The sequence below is a fragment of the Aedes albopictus genome, chromosome 3, assembly GCF_035046485.1.
Source record: "Aedes albopictus strain Foshan chromosome 3, AalbF5, whole genome shotgun sequence".
Lineage (NCBI taxonomy): Eukaryota > Metazoa > Arthropoda > Insecta > Diptera > Culicidae > Aedes > Aedes albopictus.
In genome coordinates this window covers 52,951,686-52,979,518 of record NC_085138.1, presented here as the reverse complement: position 1 = coordinate 52,979,518, position 27,833 = coordinate 52,951,686, and the positions used below count along the sequence as shown (strand labels likewise).

At 39.4% G+C, this 27,833-nt stretch overlaps 1 protein-coding gene across 1 annotated transcript; it reads left to right on the top strand.

Annotated features, from left to right (window-relative positions):
- The first annotated feature begins 23,599 nt into the window (after positions 1 to 23,599).
- LOC115269920 (uncharacterized) lies at positions 23,600 to 24,646 on the top strand. The gene has a single exon (XM_029878729.2). It carries the CDS (start codon positions 23,600 to 23,602, stop codon positions 24,644 to 24,646), a length of 1,047 nt encoding a protein of 348 aa, XP_029734589.1.
- Positions 24,647 to 27,833: the final 3,187 nt, after the last annotated feature.

Genomic DNA, 27,833 nt, shown 5'->3' with positions numbered 1-27,833 from the left:
TCTACTTGGGATCTCAAGCTGGGTATCGAATTCTCTCCGGAGAAAACTGAGATGACTGTCTTTTCTAAAAAACACAAACCGGCTAAGTTTCCGCTCTATTTGATGGGTAAGATAATCACTCATAGCATGTCTTCTCAACATCTCGGCGTCTGGTTCGACTCTAAATGCACCTGGGGGAAGCACATTGTGTATCTGATACATAAATGCCAAAAGGGACTCAACTTTATGCGAACTGTTACCGGAACATGGTGGGGAACACACCCGGAAGATCTGATCAGGCTGTACCAAACAACCATTCTGTCGGTTTTAGAATACGGTAGCTTTTGTTTTCAGTACCGTTGCCTTCGGATCGCGTTAGGTTGTCTGAACTCGGCTGGTGCGCAGCCTCTGACAGACAGTTTTGCGGAGTTGTCGTTCCGGTTCCTCATCCGATGCGAGGTCGTTAATCCAATGGTCATAGAAAATTTCGAAAAGCTGCTCGAACAGAACCCTCAAACTCGTTTTATGAGTGTGTACTACTGGTACATGACGCTGGAGGTAAGCACATCATCGGTTAACACCAATCGTGACAACTTCTCAGACTTCGATAGTTCCTCTGTGGATTTTGATCTGTCCATGAAGGATGAGGTCCATGGAATATCAGAATCTTTTCGTTACATGTGTATTCCGCAAATCTTTGCAAGCAAGTTCGGGCATATAGGCGGGGACAGACAGTTCTTCACAGATGGTTCAAAGACAAATGATTCCACTGGTTTTGATGTCTACAACGATTTTCATAGCACCGCCTTCATGCTTCAAAAGCCCTGTTCGGTATACGTTGCTGAGCTAGCGGCTATATACTACACCTTAGAGTACGTTAGCACGCTTCCACCTGGACACTGCTTTATTTTTACCGACAGTTTAAGCTCTCTGGAGGCTGTTCGGTCAATGAAACTGATGAAGCACTCAGCGTACTTTCTGAATGGAATACGCCAAGTCTTGAGTGCTTTGTCCAAACGCTCATGCACCATCACCATAGCATGGGTCCCTTCACATTGCTCGACTCCAGGTAATGAGAAAGCGGACTCTCTGGCTAAGGTGGGTGCTAGCGAAGGCGATATTTAAGAGCGTCAAATCACCTTCGACGATTTTTTTGCATTGGCCCGTCAGGAGACCTTAATCAGCTGGCAACACAAATGGAGAGATGGAGAGATGGGTAGATGGTTGCACTCCATCATTCCACAGGTGTCGAAAAAGCCATGGTTCAAAGGGTTGGATTCAAGCCGCGATTTCGTACGGGTGATGTGTCGGCTGATGTCCAACCACTATTTGTTGAACGCACATACCTTCCGTATTGGGCTCTCGGAAAGCAATCTCTGTGTCTGCGGCGTGGCTTACCAGGATATCGAACATGTCGTGTGGGGATGCGATGAGTATCGTGAAGTCAAATCTGAGCTGTATGAAACTATCCGGGTCCGAGGAAAACAAAAGAAAGCCGTTAGAGAAGTGTTGGCAGACCTTGATTTGGAATACATGAATTTCATTTATCAGTTTTTGAAACGTGTTGATGTCAGAGTTTGATATGTAGTACGTTTCTTGTTTTTGTTGTCCGCCATTTTGTTGTTCGCCCCTGTCTGTCGTCCCCCCCCCCTCCGTTCGTCCTCGTCTTGTCGTTGTCTACCGATAAAGTCGTTTCTTTTTAGTTCCGTTACAGATCTGGACAATTTGTCCCATCAATGTTTCAGTTAAAGTTAGCAAATAATTTAGTTTAAAACCCATAAATCCCTCCTTTCCATTTTTATTTTTCCCTAACCTCGAGACAGCCGCGATACTTCGACTTCACAAACTAACATAGTATTAAGGCAGTAATAAATTGTAAAATGTTAAATCACTGTAAAAACAAATGATTTCGGCTCAGTTATGCCCATGTGGCGCCCGAGCCTTTCAAATAAACGAATAAGTAGAACAAAAAAAAAACTACTAGGTTAAATTCATCCATACTTTGATTTTTGATAGCATGCTTCTGAACTGAGATAGTAGCAAGTGAATGTAATTCTTTGCAAATGAATGATCCCATCCCTGTTCAGAGGTTTGAGAGTAAAGTATTGTGAACAATTCTCTGAGGAAAATCAGAAAGTGGTGGATGTCGCAGACGCATGTATCACGAGTTCCATCGAATGTAGAAAGAAGCAAATATTAGTTAATGAAGGGAATAAAATATGACAGATTTCGGTAAGGTGGGTCACGTGATTTGGATGTCGGATGAAAGAATTCAGAAACCAATATCAACAGAGAACCCGCTAGAGGCTAGCGATCAGGTGAACGGTTGTAACGTGATTGCTACACGCGGGGGAAAAAGACCTTAGAACCCGACACGTTCTAGGAATTTGAAGAAGCTGTACCTAAAACGACAATTTTACCATTGAAGTCACACTCAATGTCTGAATCATCAGCTGGAATAAAAGCGCTACGTCCAATAAATTGTATGACTGAGATGATATAGCCATAACTGAACGCTATAGAAATTAAGTCCATTCAAAAGAGGGAAAAATATTTCTCATTCATAAGCCTAATTATATCCACTGATAGCTTCAATTCCTTATACCGATGTTCCTCTATTGTGCTTGTTTCAGACCTGTTTATGTTCATTAAATCCATCCTGAAAGCAGAAAAAAATAAAGCACCAATAATTTACATTGGATCCAACAACACGTCGCAATTAATCCAATCTGAGTTGCTTTGTTTTCCTAAATGTCCTCACTGTCGCCGCATCCACCGCCACCCCAAACTTCTGTTAGTCTGGAATGGCAGGTGATGATAAGCTTAGCGCGATTTACGACCTTCGGTGTTTACACTACTGACTGTAACGAAAGGTTGTTTATTCTGCCACCGAATGGAGTGCATTCGTTTTCGAGCACCCAAGACGTATTTCTAAAACTCATTGGAGATGGGTTGAACATGTTCCCTTAGTTGAAATGCAATAAACTTCGGTACCTTTTCGTGCGGTGTGTGGTAATGAAAGCTAGGGATGGAGACTTCAACATCTTACGACGACATAAAGAGTACGCAAGCCGAACAACGACAATAAGCATGTTTCTTCAGGATTCGAAAGGATTAGAGGGTTGCGTTAACCCTTGGATTTATAGTGTAATCGAATGGAGGGCAACGCACGAACTATGTATGCGGCGACTGCTTGAAGGTGTAGCAATAAGTCACGGTTTCCCAAGAAGGGCAAATAAAACGAATGACATCAAAGACAAAGGAGTGAATCGCGGGTAATACATTTAGCTGACAAATGGATGGAATTAATGGATTGAGAGTAGAAGCTCTATTTCAAAGTGTCGTGAGGATGAATCTATCCAATAAGAAACCATACTTTTCACTACAAAGTAAAATGCACATTTCCAGACTCATACCTTGTTGTAGCGTTTCGTAGAATTGAAAATCAACATTTCGTTCGCCGAAAGCAAATATCAACTCTGCTCTTGGATAGTTTCTTTCTTCCCGGTGGACTCTACGTTTCATCAAATCCACTTGGGAGCGCACGCTGACTGACATTCTTTGGAATAATGAATCCCGTTTTCATGACCAACGTCGTCGACGGCCACCTGCACAAAGCTTCCTGAGATGACGAGGACGTGCGCTGTCCAATAATCTCATCCGCTTCCATGGGGAGAGGACGACGACGACGACGACCGTTCGGTTCCCACCAGGATGCACTGCACATACAGTTCGCAGATGCATACCACCCACATACCGTTTCCAGTGCACTTCACCTTGATTTAGCATGAGTCCAAAACAAGAAAGGTATGAAAATGGCATTCCTGCACGGCAGCTTCGCTCGTTTTTGGACAACCGTGCACGGTGTGCAGTATGGAGAAAATGGGATTTATTCGCGTACACTGGAGGATATAAGGGGGGTTTGGAGGGCTTCTTGTGGGGTTTTGATAGTTTGAATTCATTCTCTGAAATTTTAGAAAAATATGGTTTCTTTACCCATCATCAGAGTCTACGTAATTTGTAGACGAGCTTCTCACTTAGTCTTTGTAGCATATCCACGTTATAATCAAAATAAAAGATCCAGAAGACAATGCACCCTGAAGCCACCTATGTTAACTGGTCGAAACAGCTCCGGAAAAAGCGTACTGAACATTCCTGTGAAAAACAGAAGTGCAACTTACATCGCGAGCAGACATGCAGCAGCCAAACCCATTGGAAATAGTGCAACCTTGAAAATTGCCCTTGCCTGGATTACCAAAGGTTTTCTATTCCGAAGTAGCTACTATTTTATAACGCATATCGCACCCCGGCAAACTATATGCCAGGCAGGTGAGCACTTTTATCCGTCAGAATACAGACAGTCCAAAAAACACGCACCGGCCGGCAGCAGTATGAGTTTCATCGGTCACCGGTCGCTGCCGAAAGCAAATGGGATGCTACTGGAATGCGGAAATTGTTTTACTGGAACAAGCTGAAGCGTTTTTTACGTCGACGATTTGAACGATGTTGCATTGGATTCGGAAGACCGTCTCTCTGAACTACGATTTCACAGCTTGTTGATTCAAATGCATGGATGAAAGCTTATATCTGCGAAACTCGGGAAACTACATTGTTAAAGCATGAGTAATTTCGATTCCTTCTGAGGAACAATGCTGATTTAGGGATGAGCTTCAATGGTTCCAAGTGAGGTTATTAGGTTATGCTAATTTGTTCATCTAGGGTACCGAGACACATGGTGTATGTCTAGTATTTTGGGTCGGCCCAATCGATAAAACAGAATACTGTCTTTGGCAAAGTTGTTGCAAATTGAGTCCTCTATTAGGGAAAAATGGGATTTTGGGCCTTCATTCATAACCTAGAACATTCTGAACACCAGGAAATCTGGAAAACCGAAACAACTGACATACCAGTTGTTATAAAAGCTGAACTTGGATGTGGACTACATTTATATGTATTCATTAAGCCTTCGTCAGTAACATCAAAAGGTGTTTTATATTCTGGGATGTTCAAGAAGTTCCAAACTGTCCTATAGTGAAATCCTTCAAATCTACAAGAATAATTTTATGCATTTTCGCCACAAATAATAGCTTTGCATAACCTGCTGGGATCCGTGAAGCTCTTGACATATACAATGTCGTTTATAGACACTATAGGGATATTCCAGATCAGCCAAACTACCTTGGAGTTCAGAACTTCAGGTCTACACTCGTAACAGTAGCCATATCTGTTACACTGAGTAACGTTGCATAATCAACCGCAGTTACTGGAGCAATCTCAAGTCTACTAGCATAGGGGCTGTCCGTAAACCACGTGGTCATTTTTTTGGGACTTCTCGAAACCCCCCCCCCCCCCCCCGCGTGGTCATTACTCCATACAAAATTTTTTATTCGTCCATACAAAATGGTCATTGGCCGAACCCCCCCTCATGACCACGTCGTTTATGGACTGCCCCTTATTCTGAATCTTTGGGACATTCAGGAACGTTCAAACTGTTATATAATGAAGTCCTTCAAATCTACAAAAAACTTTATGTGTTTTCACTATAAATAATAGTATTGCATAATCTGCTGGGATCAACGAAGCTCTTGAAAACTCAAGTGCCATTAAGAGACACTACAGACCCAAGTAACACGCTTGCCACAGAAGAGTCATGGCGGCACAGGTTTTTGTAGCGCAGAAGTTACTGTGACTTATTTCTAGCAAATAAACACTAACTTGCTAGTAATAAGTCACAGTGACTTCTGCGCAACAAAAATCTGCGCCGCCGTGACTCTTCTGCGGCAAGTGTGTTACTTGGAAGGATTTTCCAGGTCAGCCAAACTACTTTTGTGTTCAGGACTTCAAGTCTACACTCGTAACAGTATCCATATATGTTATACTGAGTAACGCTGCATAATCAACCGCAGTTACGGGAGCAATCTGAAGTCTAGTAGCTTATTATAAACCTTTGGGATAGTCAGGGTCATCCAAACAGTTTTATAATGAAGTCCTTCAAATCTACAAGAATAACTTTATGTGTTTTCGCCCCATAAATAATAGTACTGCATAATGTGCTAGGATCCGCGAAGCTCTTGAAATATCAAATGTAATTTATAGACACTACACGGATTTTCTAGATCAGCCAAACTACATTGGAGTTCAGGACTTCAGGTCTACACTCGTAACAACAGCCATATCTGCTATACTTAGTAACGTTGCATATTTATCCGTGGAAACTGGACCAATCTAAAGCCTACTTTTTTATTATAAACCTTTGGGCATTCAGGCTCGTCCAAACTGTTGTATAATGAAGTCCTTCATTGTATTGCATAATGTGCTGGGATCCACGAAGCTCTTGAAAACTCAAATATCGTTTATGGACACTACAAGGATCTTCCAGGTCTGCCAAGCCACCTTGGAGTTCAGGACTTCAGGTTTACACTCGTGACTGTATCCTGCTAGGCAACAACACCACTGTAAACCTACAGCGCGAATGTGGTGGTATAGACGCAGCGTACAACGGACTAGTGTGCAAAATACGAACGTGGTCGAAGCGCACACAGCCGAGTAGAACCAAATGACGTAATATGACGATATAATATACATAGGAATAGGGCTTAGGATTAGTTGATAGACCACAGTCAGTGGTGAAGAACAAACGTGTAAGTGGGTGGTAATTTCAAATGGTAGACCAAGAAGGAAATTTTTATTAACATGACCTAGAACATGACTCAATAAATGTTCACAGATCTGATGATGGCTGAATGAAGTAGGCCGAAACGTTAAGCTAAAACGATTTTGAAAGTCTTTTTTCATTGAAAAAAAAATCAACAAATTTCGAAACATAAAGCTCAACGATGACTAAAACCCCACAAAGTATCCATTTATGTTATATTAAGTAACGCTGCATAGTCAACCACACTTACTGGAGCAATCTGAAGTCTGCTAGCTTATTATAAACCTTTGGGACAGTCAGGGTCATCCAAACTGTTCTATAATGAACTCCTTCATATCTACAAGAAAACCATTATGTGTTTTCACCATAAATTATAGCATGACATAATCTGCTGAGATCCGTGAAGCGCTTGAAATCTCAAATGTCGTTTAGAGATATGTACTACGGGAATGTTCCAGGTCAGACAAACTATTATTGAGTCCAAAACTTCAGGTCTACTGTCGTAACATCACCTATATCTGGCATACTGAGTATCGTTTCATAATCAATCGCGGTGACAAGACCAACCTGAAGGCTACCATATATTATTATAAACCTTTGGGATATTGTAGGTTGTCCAAACTATCCTGATGTTTTGTTTTCGACAGTAACAGTGGTTATTCTCACAATGAACTTTAAACTGTAACCTGTAATCCCTCTGGCATATCATTAAGATATTCCTGATCAACAACAACACTCCGGAGCGTTGTTATATATTTTTGGGATATTATGGGCTTCCTTACTGCACAGTAAAAAGATTCTATCACATTATTTTCGCTGCACATCAGTCGCGTCGTGAAAGTTATGTACAAGTTACATCCTTTCTACGCTGAAATTTAGCCGACGCATCTTGAAAATGGGTCTAGCAATCGCTAGAACCGGATCGATAGATGAATCATATATAATTAAAATATTGACATAGATTCGTACACGGATCCGTTGATTGTGAGGCTTATCCCTTACCTCTCGTCTATTTCACCGAGTTAGAAGGTAGATGATAAATATAAAACTGCTTCTAGGTTTCTGCTGGAACGGGTTTGTTGACACTTTCCGATGCCTACGAGGGTGTACATGGTGAGTGTGATAATTGCAGGAAAACGATGTAACCAAGTGAAATTACATTGGAAATTGGTTACATCGCCAGAAATTACGCGTCTGGATATTACAAAATTATTTGCTATGTGTTATGAAGATAAGTTGATAAAAACTGTAACTTTCAGAAGACCTACTGGATATGATAGATTACAAGTCGTAGCTTTGTATAATGAAAAAAGTTTTCGTTACACCCGTAGACTTTAGGATCTAAACTCAAGAACAGTTTCGATGACGAAGGATATCCCGACTGATCTGATACTGTCTATTGAACTTTCAGATAACTTACTGGACATGATAGATAACAAATTAGTCTTTGTATAATCAAATCAGTTACCGTTGCACCCGTAGACTTTAGGATCTAAGCTCAAGAACAGTTTGGCTGACCTAGGATATCCCGACTGATCTGATACTGTCTATTGAACTTTCAGAAGACCTACTGAACATGATAGATTACAAATCGTAGCTTTGTATAATGAATGAAGTTGCCGTTACACCCATAGACTTTAGGATCTGTACTCAAGAATAGTTTGGATGACCTAGGATATTCAGACTGATCTGATATTGTCTATTGAACTTTCAGAAGACTTACTGGACATGATAGATTACAAATCGTAACTTTGTATAATGGAAGATGTTACCGTTGTACCCGTAGACTTTAGGATCTAAACTCAAGAACAGTTTGGATGACCTAGGGTATCTATAAAAAAATATTCCACATACTATTGTACCATTTTTATGCTATTGACCACCAAAACTACAGAAAAACGTAGAAAAACTCCATAATAACGCTTGGAAAAATTCCGGCTTCATAAGGTTAAGGGAGACTTAAGGGGGCTTCAGAGGGTTTCAGGTGAATTTCACGGAGGTTTTATAGGGGTTTAAGTGTTTCAATGCGTTTCAAGGCGTTGCAGGGTATTTTAATGCGTCTCAGAGCATTTCAGGAGGTTTAAGAGGAACTTGAGGGGCCTCAGAGGATCTGAGGTAAATTTAGGGATTTCAGAGACGTTTCAAAGCGTTTTAAGGCTTTTCGATGCGTTTCAGGGCGTTTCAAAGCGTTTCAAGAGAATAAAGAGGGCCTCAGAGACTCATGGGGTTTCATGGGAATTTGAAGGCGTTTCAATGCGTTTTAGGGCGTTTCAGGAGGTTTAAGAGTGGGTTTAGGGGGTTCAGAGGCTCTCAGGTGAATTCCACAAAGATTTCATGGAAGTTCTAGTGGCGTTTCAAAGCGTTTCAAGGCATTTCAATGGGCTTCAGAGTGGTTTCCGGGGAATATTTTTTTTTCCTGTTCGGGTTTGTCACTGCGACTGTTTCTTATCAAACAAAACAAGAGTACTGATATTGGCCATGCATCGGAAACCTAGCATCACACCTGTTTTACTGCTAAATTCTCCCCTGTAGGAAGTTTAGGACCCGAGTTTTAACATTAGCAGCAATATCATTCCAATAATGGAACATGTGCTCAGTAATAAGGATTCTGGTATGTTCCTTACGTACTAACACTTTCCACTTTCCAGTCTTCGAAGAGTTAGTACATACATGGATCTCTAACTCCATTTGATTTCTTTTGCATTGAGTTTAGCCTCAGATGGTGAGGTTTTCAACTATATGCAAAGTAAAGTTGGTAAACTCAGTTTTATTCAAAAACTAGTCACCAAAACACCAGTAGTAAGGACTAAATACTATAATTCCTTGAATTACCAGGACACATATTCCAAAATTGAAAAATAGGACGACACTAGATTTCGATTTGGTAGATCTATCACCGCAACGCAACCCAAAAATGCTCCGTTAAAGATCGAACATCTTTTAAACCCCCTCAACCATTCATCCCTCAGTACGGGTCGCCTGACACCTTGGATTGGGGTTACCTGTTTGGTGGACTTTTACCCCCGGAATAGGTGGTCCATAGTGCTATTCTAAGCCGGCAGCTACACGGGCATTCCGGGGAATATAGAAGCCCACTTGATAAAATATAGATGCCTGTGTGAGTATAAACCTCGTTCATAATGCTCTTAGATACAACTAGTAGCCCTCGTAGATTCGATTACCTATACTCAAGAGAGTTCTTGGATACCCTTAGAGATTCTTCGAACTCGAAATTTGATAGATCATAATTACCTCAGGTTGTGTGAGTATGAACCTTAGTCGTAAATCTCTAAGAGACAACCAAATACGTTAGTAGTTCCGATGACCTATACTCAAGGAAGTTCTTGGAAACCCTCAAAATGACAACGAACTCACCACTTGACAGCACATAGTTGCATGAGGCTATACAAGCCTTAATTTCATTCACAGATCACTGATAACGCTTGTAGATCAGATGGCCTTAACTCAAAGGAATTCTCGGATATGCTATGCAATCATAGAACCAATCACTTGATAGAACATAGATGCCTAGGGCTGTGTGAGTATGAATCTCATTCTAATTGCTCTTAGATACAACTAATTGCCCTCGTAGATTCGATGACTTATACTCGAGAGAGTTCTTGGAAAACCTTAAAGAATCATTGGTAGATCTGATGACCTATACGCTTGGAAGTTCTGGGTAATCACCATTTTACAACAAATAAGTGCGTATCACGACGCATTACAAAAATTGTCCTTATTTCACGTATAAATGGAACTGCTCGGCCTTATTTCTTTTGGAACAGTTAAGTGTCTCCTTCTTTCGGACTTGAAGCAACAGCAACAAAAAAGGTAAGTTCATCAATTCCAAAAATAAGCTCTCGTCGCCTCACAAGAGCGTGTATCGATTCTTCCCCCTCTACACCTGCAAACTCCAATCCTTCCCATCGATTTCGAGCCACATCGATCAACTCATAACCACTCCGATAAAAAATTATGTGCACCCAATATATATTTTACAACGCAATTTTCGCTCGTAACATTATTAAATTGACAACAGTGGGAACCAGTCGACCCCATTTGGGGATAACTACTCCGGACTCGGACCAAACGGAAGCCCAGTCACGACCAGGAAAAAAATATTCTCTCTATAGTCGTTAAAAATAAAAATTGCCCTCTTGTACACACGCTGCATGTTTCCCGCCTCCATCCTAACAGCTGCCACCTGCCCGGGTTACTCCAAAGCTCCGAAACGAAAACATATCGAAAACAGGCAAATAACACAAGTTTACAAAATAAAATGAAAGTCGTGAACTTCTGTCAACGACCAAAATTTTTGAAGCACAATTTAGTGCTGATTTCGAAACCGACCTTCAAAAATTTTTAAGTAGAACAGTTTTTGAGTTTTAGCTCAATATCGAGTTTTGCAACTTTTCAAAATATGTAGTTTACTAAAATTCAAATATCTTGCGTTTTGTTCTACCAATTTTAAATCTTTTTCCATAAATTAAAAGCTGAATACAATACCATTCGATCATCTGAATACAGGTTTTGCGTCAGATTGATGAAATTCAAGATATTGGCGAGTTTTAGGGACGATCTTCTTAAATTTTAGCAAAATTCCCAAATTTTTTTGAGGAAATGTATTTTTTTCAATAAGAAAAAACCAACTTAAAAATTCTTTCTCGGCGTTTATTTGACATATCATATGTAGGCGAGTTACAGTAAAAATTTCAGCTCAATCGGAGCATTGATTACGGAGAATGAGATGTTTGAAGTGAGCGACTTTGCTTAAAAATAGAACAAAAATCGATTTCAAATCATCAACCTTGTATGGAAAGTCGAAAAAATTTCCGCTCTACTGTAATTTTTTTCGTTCGCGTTTTCGAACTCAGGGCATGATTCTACACCAAAAATGATCATCAGCTTACCGAGTTCAAAAATGCTGTAAACTAGTGTAATTGGCCAAGCCACCGCACACACGATCATGCTTCCCGACTTCGCTTCGCCAGCCGCCAAATTTCCCCGCAGATTGGTCAACTTTTTATCACCGCGCGCCCTTTCGTTGACCAATGAACCGACGATTCCGACCCCGAGTGCCAATAGCTAAGTCCGCACACACGCACGCAGTGCATGTGTATGCCTGGGTGCGGTCAGCTTTCCGTTTATTGCACTTGCGAAAATAATCAACCGTAACCATTACTGGTGGTGCCGGTGAAACTGCCACCACCACCACCACCGGTACCAAAACGGCCAATGGCCGGTGCTAAAGGGCTTAATGATTTGATTCATGGAATTTATTTGCCGGGCGCAGGATTCAGCTTTCCCGAGCGTTTCCCAGGAATCATTAGAAAATAATCAATTACTGCGAGGAAACGTGGAGCTAGGGTAAAGCTGAAAATCATTGATGTAATAGTCATATGCATTTTTCTTCTTAAATAAAATGAACTATTTCTTATGTAAGTGGTGGTTGCAAAATAACAAAGGGACTGAAGCTTATTAACTCTAGTCGTCTACAATACTCAACTATGTTATTCTCTATTCTATACAGGTATTCATATACTGCATTTGCGTTTCTCGACACGCTCAACTCTTCTCTGCTCTACATTACTTTTCTACTATACGCTACAGAACGCAATAGTTTTCCTAAATTTCGCATTGCTGTCTACATTTTTTTTTGTTCTATAATGCACTAGGCTTCTTTCATCTATTCTACATTGTGCTGCTCTGTTATAGAAACCAGTATACATATCTTAAGTATACAGCTCTTATAACCGATTTCAAGAGAGTCCGTGGGGCAATATCAGGCTGGATGCATGGGTGAAGGCGCTACAACGGACCAGATGTTCAGCATCCGCCAGGTGTTGCAGAAATGCCGTGAATACAACGTGCCCACACATCACTTGTTCATCGATTTCAAATCGGCGTATGATACTATCGATCGGGCTTGTTGAGTAAAAGGATAGAGGGTCAATGTATGTTATGGTAGGGGGTAAGGTAAACGAACGGGCGGGTACAGGGTTTAGGTGGAGGATGGAGTAGAGGGGGTGGAGTAGAAGTTTAGGGAAGAGGGTAGTATGGTGAGTATGGTTGAAGGAAGGGTAGACGGTACGATTAAGCACAATATAGAGGGTATGATGAAGGGTTAGAGTAGAGGGTACGGTAAAGAATAAGGCAGCGGTTATGGTAGAGGATAGGGTAGAGGGTAGGGCAGATGGTAGGGTTGAAGGTTATGAAAGAGCGTAGGGTAGAAGGTTGGAGTAAAGAAGACCACAGTAAAGAAGTAAAGTAGTGGCTAGTGAGTACGGTAAAGAATTGAGATGAGATTAGATGAGATGAGGATATTTTCGAGATACCTTCAGGAATTCGTTTCGGGATATCTTAAGGCATTCCTTTCGAGAATCTTCCCAGGTTTTTTCCCGAGATTCCTTCATATATTGCTTCCGGAATTGCTGCACGGATTGCTCCGGGGTTCTTATGTGTTCAGGAATTTTTGCAGGAGTTGCTTTGGAAAATCCTGAAAGGATACTTTCAAAGATTCCTTAAGGGATTCCTCCGGAAAAAAAAAATGAAAAATATAAATTTCTGCCGAGATTTTTCCAGGCAATCTTAGAACATAGAGACATCTTCTATGGTTCTTGCAGGAATTTCTGCTCAGCTTCCAACTGGCATTCCTGTCATTATCCCTCTTAGGATTCCATCAGAAATTCTCTACGGGATTCCTTTAGGAATAACTTTTTCTAGGGGTTTTCGACTGGAACTGGTTTGCTATGAAAATTCTGGCTTTCTCAGTCTAGGGAATCCAAACGATTAAATTTGCATTGCCCATTGGGCCCATTGGGCAATGCAAATTTAATCGTTTGGATTCCCTAGACTGAGAAAGCCAGAATTTAGAAATCACTTCAAGGATTTCTGCCAGAATTGCTTTAGAAAATCCTGAAATGATTCTATCAGAAATTCTAGCCAGCCTTCTTTAATGGTTTTCTGCTGGTATTACTTCACAGATTCATCCTAGTTTACTTTCAAAGTGTTCTGTCGAAGTATATTCAAAGAATCTCATTGGAGTTCTTTAGGGTATACGTGACGGGATCCTTGATGGCTTCTCGGGAGTTTTTCAAACATTCCTCTCGAGATTTTTTGTGTGATTATTTCAGAGATTCCTACCCAGCTGTCAGCTGAGTTCCCTCTCAGGATTCTACCAGATATGCCCCCAGAACTCCTTCAGTAAACTATCCCACGATTCCTTTAGGAATTTATACCGGGATTGTTTTGTAAAATCTTGAAAGGTTTCTTTCAAGTGTTCTAGTCAACATTCCTTTAGAGATTACTGCTAGAGTTCCTTCAAAGATCTTTTCTGGGATTTCGTAAAGGATTCTTTTAAAGGTTCTTGCTAGGATTGCTCCAGGGATTCCAACTTGTATTCTTTCAAAGATTTCTGTGAATCTTGAGAATCTTGCGGGATCCTTTAGGTATTCGTAGCAGGATTCCTGCCGAAGTTCTTCCAAAGATTCTTCCCGTTTTTTGACATTCCTCCCGGAATTTCTTCAGTTACCGTCGTGCGGGGCTTCTTTATACACTTTTTCATGGATTTTCAACTTTATGACATTATTACTCCCAGACTAGTGAATGAATTTCTGCAATTTTTATACACAATAATCGTGAGTATGTATGTAGGATATATACAAAATTTGAGCAAAATCCATCAATAAACAAAAAAGTTGATCATACACCAATCGGACACATCTCATATAGAACCGGATGGGGGCTACTTTGGACATTTTTATCTATAACAAAACTGCATTTCAAATTCCAGGATTATTTAGAAAACTACGTTGTACCAATACTGTAGTATACTGTATCATTTATAATTTCAATAAAAATATGCGTTTTAAGATGGTTCTGTTCTACCTTTGGTATTATGATCAGCGTGATATTGCTATAAAGATAGCCTGAAAAAGGAACCATCAATCCTTTACTTGTGTGAAACGGTCTTTTATAACGTATGACGATACAAAAATTCGATTGTATATGCTACGTTGATACATTTTGAATGAATTGATCAACCCTTTGAAATTTATGAACTGTAGAAACAATGCTTACAGACCAAATGCTCTGATACGTTATATATATTGTTTTGGTTTATTCGATGTTTTTTCGCGTCCTGACAAGCAATAAACGGTCTGTTTGAAAAATAATTTCAACCAAATGAAGGGAAACTATTGCTTCATAATAGTCCCTAAGAAATCAAACAGATTTAACCATATTTTGAATTCAAAAAATTAATGTTCAAAAGTGTCCAAAGTAGCCCCGCATTTCAAAAGTAGCCCCGCACGACGGTATTCTTCCAGGGAGTCCGTGACCAATGTGCGTCTGATCAATTTCGACTCGGAGATCAATTTGACCCCGGTTTACGGTACCTCTGGGATTACTTGTGGAGAAGAAGAAATATAAAAAAAATATAATTTATAGAAAATTTATAATTAATATTCTGGAGAAGTAATTGGAAGAATCTTGAAGAAATATCTGGGGCACTCACCAACATGATTTCTAGAGAGGTTGTTGGATAAACTTTGGGTGTTTTTATACAAGGTTGCGACCATTCATTTGCAAAGATTTACATTCATTTGCTATTATCTCAGTTCAGAAGCATGCTATCGAAAAACAATGTATGGATGAATTTAACCTTGTAGTTTTATCTGAAAGTTCGCCGAATAACATTGGGGTCGCAAACGTATACCAAAGTCGTGAGCGAGCTGTGAAGGCAACTCTCCACGCGGTGAATGTAAATTACATTCATGCTGTGGAAAGTTGCCTTCACAGCTCGCTCACGACTTTGGTATGCATGTGCGACCCCAATGTTATTCGGCAAACTTTCAGATAAAACTACAAGGTTAAATTCATCCATATATTGTTTTTCGATAGCATGCTTCTGAACTGAGATAATAGCAAATGAATGTAAATCTTTGCAAATGAATGGTCGCAACCTTGTTTTTATATATTCTTTAAGAATTTTAAGAAAATTTTCTGGAACATTATCTAAAAAGTATTTGGAGGAACTTATAAATAAGTTTTCTAATAAATTTCTAGAGATTTTTCCTAAAAAAAATTTAGGAGAAATTCTGAAAGAAAATATTACCAAAGACTCTTTGCAGAAGTACCTGGTGGAATCCTTGTAAGTATTTCTGGTGGAGCACTTTTATTTCAGGAATTCTCGTACATATTTCTGAAGAACTACTCGAAGTTATTTCTTAAGAATTCCTCAACAAATTTGTGGACTATTTGTTAAATATATTTTTGAGGGAATTCCTTTCAAAATTTGCAAAGAAACCTCGTAAAAATTTTCAAATGAATCTTGAAAGAAGTTTCTAGCAGAATATATTGAACATTTCTTGGAAGAATGATTAGTAAGAAACCTTAGGGAATTTTATGCAGATATCATTTCAAGAATTTCAAGAGGCAGAAACCTTAAATGAATTTTCGGAGATATATAGAGAAGCTTTTGAAAAAAAAATCTTCATGGAAAAGAATTTCTCTAAATTCCTGGGAATGTTCTCCATGATTTTTGAAGAAGATTTTCAAAAAAATAAGTGTTAGGTATTTGTATTAAGAGTAGATACATAGTTCACATTGCCTAAAGTACTGTTGTAAAGAACCCTTTAACGGAAATGGCTGAAAATGCATCATGATCGACATCGGGAGCATTTTTAGCCAAATCCATTCTACGGTTTATCAAATCGGTGCTTTAGAAAATGTGAGCTACTTCAAATACCTTGATCTTAATGGAGAAATTCAACCGAATTCCTCACAATTGCTTAAGCCGAACTGTTTGAAAGTTCTCTAAAAGAAATTAAGATTTTTTTTTTATTATTTCTTGAACATTTTGTGTTTTAGCACAGATCAGAGCAGAGCTAAGAGTAGCAGAAAAGTTTAGGAAATGCAGCGTTGAGTGGAATATTGAGAACAGCGTGGAGCAGAGAAGAGCAGAGTTAAGCTTAGTAGAGCTTCAAACAGAAGTTTAGAATGGAGAAAATCAACGAAAACAGCAGAAAACTAAAACATGGAACAGATGAGAGAAGAATGGATAAAGCTGCCTTGAACAACGTAAAGTTAAGTATATTCCGGTCAGACTAAGGCCTGAGTGTCCTCTGCTGTACATAGCCGCCGTCTCCATTATACTCGGTCTATGGCTGTGTGTCTCCAGCTCCACACTCAACGAAGGGTTCTTCACTTGGTCGACCTACCTAGCTCGCTCAGCAGCACGTCTCGGATGACTCCCGAGAACAATTTTAATCGGGTTGTTATCTGACATCCTGATGACGTGATCCGCCCACCGAAGCCTCCAGATTTTTGCGGTGTTGACGATGGTTTGTTCTCTCAGCAGCTGATGCAATTTGTGGTTCATTCGCCTTCTTAAATTTACGTCTTCCATCTGCACTCCGCCGTTGATGGTATGCAACACTTTCCGTTCGAAAACTCCAAGGGCGCGTTGTTCCTCTGCACGTAGAGTCCATGCTTCGTGCCCATAGAGGACTACCGGTCTTATCTGCTTTTTGTAGATAGTTAACCAACTGTGTTCGATCGTAGAGTTCTGCGGAGTCCAAAGTAAGCTCGATTTCCTGCCACAATGCGTCTCTAAATTTCTCTGCAGGTGTCGTTGTCGGTGGTCACCAGTGAGCCCAAGTACACGAATTCTTCAACAACCTGCATTCCATCACAGGCGATAGAAATTCGGGATGGTGGGTGCAGCGATTCCTCCCTGGAGCCCTTTGCCATCATGTACTTTATTTTCGATATATTAATGATTAATCCGATTCGCCTGTGCGGCTTCATTCTTCAATATCAGGGAATCCAAGCTGCTGATCGGACTTCGTGAAAATCGTTCCACTCGATTCCAGCACTAAAGGCTATCACTTTGACGCAACCCTCTGCGAGATTTGAAGTAACTCGAGAGTGTTCCTGATACTTACTATACACATCACTCGATCGATCATCGCCTTGACCAATCGTATCAGTTTATCCGGGAATTCGGATTTGAAATCGATGAACAAGTGATGTGTGGGCACGTTGTATTCACGGCATTTCTGCAACACCTGGCGGATGCTGAACATCTGGTCCGTTGTAGCGCGTTCACCCATAAGTCCAGCCTGATATTGCCACACGGACTCTCTTGAAATCGGTTATAAGAGCTGTATACTTAAGATATGTATACTGGTTTCTATAACAGAGCAGCACAGTTTAGAATAGATGAAAGAAGCCTAGCCTAACGTACATTTTGCTTCGATATAACGTACTTAAGTTTTTTCCCCAAATTGCGCTAATTTTGGGTAACAAGGCTAATGCTGTAACACAGCATTGATTTGAATGATTTCGTAGGTTATCTGGTGGTTATTACTTGAAAAAATAAAAATTTTCAATGGTGTACGTTATATCGAATTCACTATATCGAGGCTACGTTATATCGAAGAATACCTGTAGTAGAAAAATAATGTATTTTCCTCATAGTAATTGATTATTTTCTAATGATTCCTGGGAAACGGTAGGGAAAGCTGAGTACGGGCTGATTCACCGTTTACCCTACCCCCTACCGTAACCTACATGACCCTCTATCCTTTTACTCAACAAGCCCGATCGATAGATATCCATATTACATAATATCAAGATATCATAGCTCAAGCTACCATCCCGTGGGAGTGTAGAATTAGCATTTAAGTTAAAATACACATTAATAAAAATGAAAAAAATACCATCCCGTGGCCGCCATCTTGCATATGGTCCGCCATCTTGGATTTCAAAATGGCGTCGGATATTCACTTTTGAGTTCTACTCATGAAGCCCGATTGATAGATACTCATTTTGCACAGTATCCGAAGCAGCATTGTCATTTTTTTACCAGTTTGTTTATTTTATGGATCAAATGTTTAATTGAAAACTCTACCGAGCCGAGTATCTGAACAAATACATTGTTATAAAGATTACAAGTAAAACTATTCAATATTTGGTTTGTCGAGCACATTTCTTCTTCGGCGCTGTACTCATACCGGAGTTGGAACCGAAACCAGAAGCTGCATATTGAGCCCGTCGCTGCTTCGCCTGTGGATTAGCCATTGCTTGCTGGATTGCTTTGGCTACGTCTTCCAATACTGCAATGCCCTCTTTTCTTCGCTTTTCTTTTTCCGAATCAGGGATGCCAGATGTGAAGACATGTCTTCAAATTGAAGACATTTGAAGTTCTGTGAAGACATTTTTTTTGTGAAGACATATAGAAGACATTTTAAATTTTGTGAAGATTTTTGAAGACTTTTGAAAGCAGAAAAATAATATTTATTTATGTTGTTATTCTAAACCAATATTTAAAATCTTGGAACAATTTCAGATGAAATGCGTTTCATTTTTTATAGATAAAATGTTAAACTTTTAAAACTTTAAATTTACAAATTCCTAATTTTTCGGTCTTCGTATTGGCGGAAATTTCGAAGCAGTTTTTAGTTAAAATACGAATCAAATTAGATGACCACCATTTCATGGAAATTTTAGGAAGCATGCTGAACTATTGAATTAATTTCTCATCAGCAATTGTTTATAGAAAATAAAATTTTCATCAACAAAATTACTCTGGAAATTCAACTGAGTATTCTAATTTTTCAAAAATCTCCAAAAACAGAGGATGCTTCTAGAATATTACCAAGGTTTTTTTTCGGAAAATCTCCCCAGAACTTCGTTTGAATTTTAAACAGAGCTTCATCCAGAATTTCCCGCAGACTTGTCCGAAGATTTGTCCAAGCCTTTTAAGATTTCTCCAGTAGTCCCTCGGGAATCTCTCTAGAAGTTCCATGAGAATTTCTTCAGGATTTTATCAGAAATACCTTCAAAAGATTCTCAGGAATTCTTCTAGGTCCTACTCGGATATTCCACCTGAAGTACCTCAGGAATTCTTTCAGTTCCATGGGAATTCCTCCAGGAGTTGCTCGGGAATTCTTCCATTAGTTCCTCGAGAAATCCTTTCTCGGAAATTCCTCCAGGAATTCCTCGGGAATTCATCCTGCAGTTCCAAGAGAATTTCTCCAGGAGTTTCTCGGGAATTCCTTCGGAAGTTCCTCGAGAATTCCTTTAGGTGTTCCTCGAGAATTATTTTAGGAGTTCCTCGGAAATTCTTCCAGGAGTTCTTCGTGCATTCCTTCAAAACTTCCTAGCGAATACCTTTAAGAATTTCTCGAGAATTTCTTCAATGAGTTCCTTGGAAATTCTTCTGGAGCTCCTTGAGAATTCATCTGCAAGTTCATCGGGAATTCCTTTAAGGGTTCCTCTGTTAATCCTCCAAGAGTTCCTCGCAAATTCTCCTAGAAGTTTCTCAGGAGAATTACACCAGGAGTTTCTCGGGAATTCATTCTGGAGTTCCAAGGGAATTTTTCCGGGAGTTCCTCGGGAATTTCTTCAGAAGTTCCTCGAGAATTATTTTAGGAGTTCCTCGGGAATTCCTTCGGAGTTCCAAGGGAATTTCTCCAGGAGTTCCTCAAAAATTACTTCAAAAGCTCCTCGAAAATTCCTTTAGGTGTTAATTGAGAAGTTTTTCAAGAGTTCCTCGAAAATTTTTCTAGGAGTTCCTCGGGAAGTTCTGCATGAATTCCTCGGGATTTTTTCCAAGAGTTTGCCAACAACTTTTTCGGGAGTTCCTCAGGAATTCCTTTAGAATTCCTCTATGAGATACTCTAGAACTCCCATAGTAATTGCTAGAAAATTTCTTGGAAAGTTTCTCCATGTATTCCTATGAATTCTTCTAGGAGTTCCTCAGGCATTCCTCCTGGAGTTCGTCGACTTTTTTCCAGGAATTTTTTGGGGATTTCTCTAAGAGTTACTCAGAAATTCTTCAAGAGATTCTCGGGTAGTCCTCAAGGAGGATACCTCTAGGAGTTTCGGAAATTCCTCCATGATTACTCGATAATTCTTGATTTTTTTCGGGAATTTCCTCCAGAAGATCATTGAGAATCCTCTAGTATTTTCTCGGGAATTCTTCCAGAAGATTCTCGGGAAATGTTTCAGGAGTTTATCAGAAATTCATCGGGATATACCTATTAATAACTGTGAATATCTCCAGGATATCGTCGAAAATTCCCAGGAAACTCCTGGAGTAGGTTTTCTAGGGACCAAGAGTAAATCTCGAGGAACTGCCGGAAAAGAACCTCGAAAAACTATGAAGAAATGCTCGTGGAATTTTTGGAGGATTCCCGTAATCCTCAGAATATTTCCGAGGAATCCCAAGAGGAATTCTCAAGGAACTTTTGGAGGTTTTTCCGAGAAACTTTTTGAGGAATTCCTGAAGGAATTGTCGATGAACTTCTGGATAAATTCCCGAGGAACTCCTGCAAGAATTCCCGAAGAATTCCTGGAAGGAATTTACCGAAGATTTCCTGTAGAAATTACGGAGGATCTCTTGAAGGAATTCCTGAGGATCCTTGAATGAATTCTAAAGGAGCTCCTGGAGGAATTGTTGAGGATCTTATGGAGAAATTTTCGTCGATTTCCTCCATGGATCTCCTGAGGGAATTTCCGAGAAACTGCTGGAGGATTTTTCGATGATCGTCTGAAGAAGTTCTCGAGGATCTCCTGGAGGAATTCTCGTGGAACTCCTGGAAGAATTACCGAGGAGCTCCGGGAGGAATTTCCGAGGAACTCCTGGAGGAATTTACGAGAATCTCCTGGAGGAATTCCCGATATTCGATTCAATTTCGATTCGATTCGACCTCCTAGAGGAATTCCCGAGAAACTCCTGTAGAAATTTCCGAGGACCTTCTGAAAGAATTGTCAAGGAATTCCCGATAAACTTCCGGAAAAATCCCGAGGAACTCCGACAGAAATTTCCAAGGAACTTCTGTAAAAACTGCCTAGCACTTCCTGTAGGATCTCCGAGGATCTCCTGGATGAGTTCTCGAGAAATTCCTGAAGGATTTTTTGAGGATGCTCTGAAGGAGTTCCCGAGATCTCCTGATGAAATTCCTTAAAGCTAGGAATCCCCGATGAATTCCTAGAGAAGTTCCGCAAGATCTCGTGGAGGAATTTCCTAAGAGCTTGCCTAAAAGATCCTTGAGAAATTCCCGAAGAACTCCTGGAGGAATTCCCGAGGAAGTCCTGGAGATATTGCCGAGGAACTCCTGTAGAATTTTCCAAGGAACTCCTGGAGGAACTTGTTGAAGAATTTCTGGCAGAATTCTCGGGAAACTCAAATCCTGAAGAAATTCTCGGGAAACTTATGAAAGAATTCCGGTGGAACTTCTAGAGGATGTTTCGAGGAATTTCTGGCACAATTTTTGAGGATCTCCTGGAGGAATTCCTGAGGATCTTTAGGAGGAACTGCCGAGGATCTGCATGAGGACATGCATGAGGATTTGCTGAGGATCTTCTCCAGGAATTAACGAGGAACTCCTGGGAGAATTCTCGAGGACCACTTGGGGGAATTTCCGAGGATGATCTGGGGGAATTCCCGAGAAACTCCACGATGAATTCCCAGGGATCTTCTGAAGGTACTCGCGAGGACTTCCTGGGAGAATTTCCGAAGGAATTCCTAGAGAAATTCCTGGATTTTTTTTGTGGAACTCGTGAAAATAAATCCGAGGAACCTGTTAAGGAATTTTCGAAAAACTCCCTTAAAATTGCCACGAAAATTCTAGAGAGAATGCATGCTTCTTGCTGGATGACGTCACCCAAGCAACACACATGTTATAATAGAGTTACGACAGCGCAAATTTTGGTTGTATAGAAGTTTATTTGACGTAAATCTAACATTGTGTTGAAATAACGTAAAATAAACTTCTATACAACCAAAACTTGCGCTGTCGTAACTTTTATATAACATGTGCGCTGCTTGGGCACGGTATATTCCTTCATATAAACCTAAGTGAGAACATGCCATAAATTTTGACTACTAACAGTATTTTATTCTAAAGCCACAATATGGGGTGTGAAGACATGTGAAGACATTTTAACGTGCCTTATGAAGATATTTGAAAATTTCACCTGGCATCCCTGTTCCGAATCGACCTTTTCTTCACCGCCAGTAGGCTGCGTTTGCACCTGAATCGAATCTATAGGGCACTGCATTGTTTTGATTTTGTATGGGATTTTGACGTTTCTTGGCCTTGTTGTTTACAAAATCTCTATAAGAGTGGAAGAGAAAGAGAGAATTTCATGCAGTGCCCTATGTCCATACACGGCATAAATATCACAAGGCAGGCTACTAACCTATGTGAACCTATGTAAACATCATTTTTAGATGTAAACATGTGACGTCGTTCTTATCGTTTTACATTGATCAAATTGGTGAGGAGTACTAGATCATTGTGGAAATGCCTATGAACGATTTGATTTACGTCATCAAAAAACTGTCGATTTCCGGAAGGTATTACCAGCCACTTGTCATCCGAATACCCCACAGTAAAAAAGCGAGCCAACATCTCTGATTCCCATTGTGCGTTGAACCCCATTTTAACAGCAAATAGTTTGTAAACAGTAAACTTTTCTGGACCAACACTTGAAAAGCGCGTAATATTTTCCACAACAAAAAAGAAAATTTTCGAAAATACTAGGAGAATTATGAAAAAATCTAATTCTCTTAGCTGAAATATGTTACAATAAATAAAAACGCGTTCAAATTAGGCCGCAATTGGGGATTCAAAGATCTTTTTTGTTAAAGAAAAAATATCACTCGTAAACTACGCATCGTAAACTACGCATCTGTACTGAGTGCCTGAGAGTAAACGCGACTAAAATAATAGCTCCAAATTTTATCACAATATTTAATAATACTTAGCGTATAAAATCACGAAAATATAACGTTTCTATACATCGAAACGGGCTCTTCGAATTGTGGTGAAAATATTCCGATTATATCAGTGATAAGTTATTAAAATAGTCAAATTTGAAAAACTATTTGATAGAGCGTCCCTATTGCGAGTTGATATGAGTACCACGTCTATTCGATACAAAAGATCAGCAATGGACGAATGCTCAGTATGTAACACTGAAATCCAGTCTGACGAGAAAAATGTGAAATGTGTGTATTGCAGCAATTCGTTGCACGTTAAATGCGCGGGTCTATCAGATTCTCGCTATAACAAGATTCAGAAGGGACATTGCTACTACTGTTCCGGTCAGTGTGAAACCTCGCATGCAAACAGCAGAAAGATGGACGAACTATTAACTAATATGAAGTGCTTGCAAACGTCGATGGACAAACTCAATCAAAAATGCGAAGAAAACGGTACAAATCAGAAGAAAACGGATGATGCTGTGAGAAAACTGAGTGCGTCCATGTGTGAACTCACAAAGTCTCAGAGTGACATTAAGAATTCGGTTGAAGAAGTGAAATCTTCACAAGCGTTCATTGCGGCTCAGTATGAAGACATCAAGTCCTTACACGAGGACATGAAGAAGGACTTTGCAGGGTGTGTTACTAAAGTGAGCGAACATGATGGCCACATTCAGGCCTTAAACAGCACTATCGTCGATATGAAGAAGCGTCTGCGTCTGGCGGAGCAAAATTTGTTGAAAAACGAAATCATCATTAATGGCATACCCAAGGAACTCACTATCGCAGAATCGACGATCATCACAAAAGTAGCGGCTGCCGTAGGGGTGCAACTGTTCTCTACTGACATCGAAAGAACCCTCCGGGCTAGGAACGGAATGATCCTGGTCGAATTCAGCAACTCTAAAGTACGAAATGACATCCTTCGTGCTCGTAAGGGTAAATCGGTGTATGCTGATGAAATCGACTTTGGCAATGCGGCGCTACCCACCAGCTCAAGGTCTTCTCCCAACAACAAGCGATTCCATACTAAGGTCTTCATAAATGAGAATCTGACGAGAGAAACCCGTTCACTGTTTCGAGAAGCCAAATCTCTCCGGGTATCTCATGGGTTCAAGTATGTGTGGTGCAACAACGGGAACATCTACTGTAAGAGAGACGACTCGGCAGATGTCTACATCATCGATTCCATTGAGGATCTCAAGAGATTGCGTTCATCTCCAAGGAAAGCTTGATCGCTCAAACTCTCTGCTGTTGTTGCTGGCTGCTGTTGTTGCTGCTGGTTGCTGTTGGAGGCTGCTGATGTTGGTGTTAGTACGGTGTTTTCTGTTCACAAGTATTATCTGTCATGGGAACGAACGATGACGACGATTTTATTAGCAATGTGCGATTAGGTGATAACTTGAATATTGTATACCCAAACTCGAACGAAATTTTTACCAATTCAAAAATCAACCTGTTGTATATGAATATTAATTCGATACGAAATAAAATAGAAGATCTTATGTTGTATTTAGCAAAGTTCAAATCAACTATCCATATTATCTGTATCACTGAAATGAGATTAAATCCCGATGAGATCTATATGTGCAATATTCCTAGCTACAACGTAGTTTGTTGTCCACGATCCAATAGACTAGGTGGTGGTGCCTGTATGTTTATTCACGAATCTATGGAGTATGATGTTATGAAAAACGAAGAATTTCTGGAAGGTAGCTGTATTATTGTTTCTCTGAGAGAGCCGAGATTGGATATTGCAGTAGTGTATAGACCCCCACATGCAAATTTGAATGACACTATACTGTACCTAGATTCTCTGTTGGAATCTGCTGGGAAACTGATATGTGTTGGTGACTTCAACATCAACTTACTAAACACGACCTCGAATGCTTATGTATCAATGGTGGAATCCAATGGATTTACATTTTTAAACAGAGTCGATAACGATAGTGCTACACATGGAATAAACCCAACAGGAACAATAATAGATCATGCTTTTACGAACATATATTACCTAAACTTTGGATTATGTATCGATGACATTAGTTTCACAGATCATAAATCATTGCTTATCAGCTTCGACTCGCAGAATAGTTTATCTAGAAGCAATAAATCAACCAATGTTGTGAAATACAATTACGCTAGCATTACTGCTGATCTAACGCATTTGGTGGAATCAGCTGCCTGTTTGAATAGTTTTAACCAGTTGATAAAAAATTGTATGTCCAAAAACTCATATCTAATTCGTACATGTAGTAGATATCAAGCTAAAGCGCCATGGATAGACGAAACAGTACTTGGAGAAATACGATACAGGGATCAGTTATACAGGAGAACGCTTCAATGGCCAGATAACTTACTAATACAGCAAAATTACCGAAAACAAAAGAACTACGTGACTCGTCTCATTAAACAAAAGCAAAAAACATATTATCAAAATCAGATAGTTGCGAATCGCAGCAACATTAGAAAGGTGTGGAGTATATTGAATGAAATTGTGTTTCGAAGAAAAACAAAACAAGGAAATTCAAGTATTTCGAAAATACTCTTGAATGATAGGGTATTGGAGGATAGTGTAGATATATGTAATGCATTCAATAGTTATTTCATCAACATACCTCACGAGCTTTTGTATAATTTGGATCAAAAATTTAATAATGAGCCTCGAGATTTCACATTGAATAGATCAATTGCAAATTCTATTGTTATACTACCAGCTTCAGCCAATGAAGTAGGCAACTACATACGTAGCCTAAAAAACTCTAATGCAGCAGGAGTAGACGGTATTCTGTCGAAAGTTATTAAACAAAATTTAGAAATAATTGTTCAAAAACTAACCTCTCTAATCAACCAATCGATCGCCGACGGCGTATTTCCTTATTGTTTGAAATCAGCGAAAATAGTGCCAATTTACAAAAGCGGCTGCAAAACAGGTTTAGGAAACTATAGGCCAATATCAGTCCTCCCGGTTCTATCCAAACCATTCGAAAAGATTATACAGCAAAGGCTGTGTAGTTTTTTTGATCGCCACAAAATAATCAATAAAAATCAATATGGCTTTCAACAAAATTCGAATACCACCAGCGCCACTGTCAATCTAATAAATGAAATTCAGGTTAACTTAGACGAACGTAAATTATGTTCTGCAATCTTTATAGACGTATCAAAAGCATTTGATTGTGTCTCTCACACAATACTATTGAAAAAACTCCATCAGTACGGTATTAGAAACAAAGCTTTCTCACTGATTGAATCATACTTGTATAACAGATGTCAATGTGTAAGCATCAATTATCATACTAGTCGAGAATTGACTGTTGACTTTGGCGTACCACAGGGCTCAATCCTAGGACCATTACTATTTAACGTTTATGTAAACGACATTTTTGATCTTCCTTTGAAAGGAAAGCTTCAACTCTTCGCTGATGATGCCGCTTTAGTTTATAATGCAAATAGTTTCGAATCCCTTTACCAAGATATGCAACATGATTTGAATTTACTACAACAATGGTTTTTCAATAATGGATTAACGGTTAATGCATCTAAAACAAAGTATATTATATTCCGTAAGAACGATCAGTTAGATAACATAAATTATGACCTGTGGCTTAGTGGAGAAAAGCTAGAAAGGGTTGTCTCTTTGGCTTATTTGGGTCTGATAGTTCAACAGAGTTTGCGATGGAATTTACATGTTGAACACATTCATAAGAAAATTAGTAAATTTCTCGGTATGCTCCGCCAAAGCAGCTACATGATACCCCTTAAAGAGAGGAAAAATCTATTCTATGCCCATGTTAATTCACAAATTTGTTATCTCTGTATAATATGGCAAAACGCTCCTAATTACGTGATTAGTAAAATCTCAATAACTTTGAACAAGTTCATGAGAACTATTTTTTGGGAAGATTATTTGGATCCTAACGTTAGAACTGTTGATTTGTACAAAAACAACTACATTATGAATTTTGCTCAACTTAAGTATTTCGAATCTGCTTTGTTTGTTTATAAAGTAAAAAATAATCTGATTAAACATAACTTAGAACTCCAATCATTGAGTGAGTTACACCGATTCAACACACGAAACATGATTAATATACAAATAAGAATGCCAAGAACTAATTACATTAAGCTTGGTTGCATATATCCTGCCATAATTAACTACAATAACCTACCACTGAATTTGAAAACTATTACTTCAATCCACATATTTAAAAATAGTCTGAAAAAATACGTTATTGAAAACATTATTATACTTAAATACTCTCTTTTGCAAATACTCTCTTTTGCACTGAACTACCATCGATTAAAGACCTCCTAATCAGTCTTCGGACTGTCTGAGGTCTATCAAACAATAACTAAGCATTGTAATAAATAGGCTAGGGGAAGAAAGTTAGAATTAGAAATGTTTGTAATTTTTCTTTT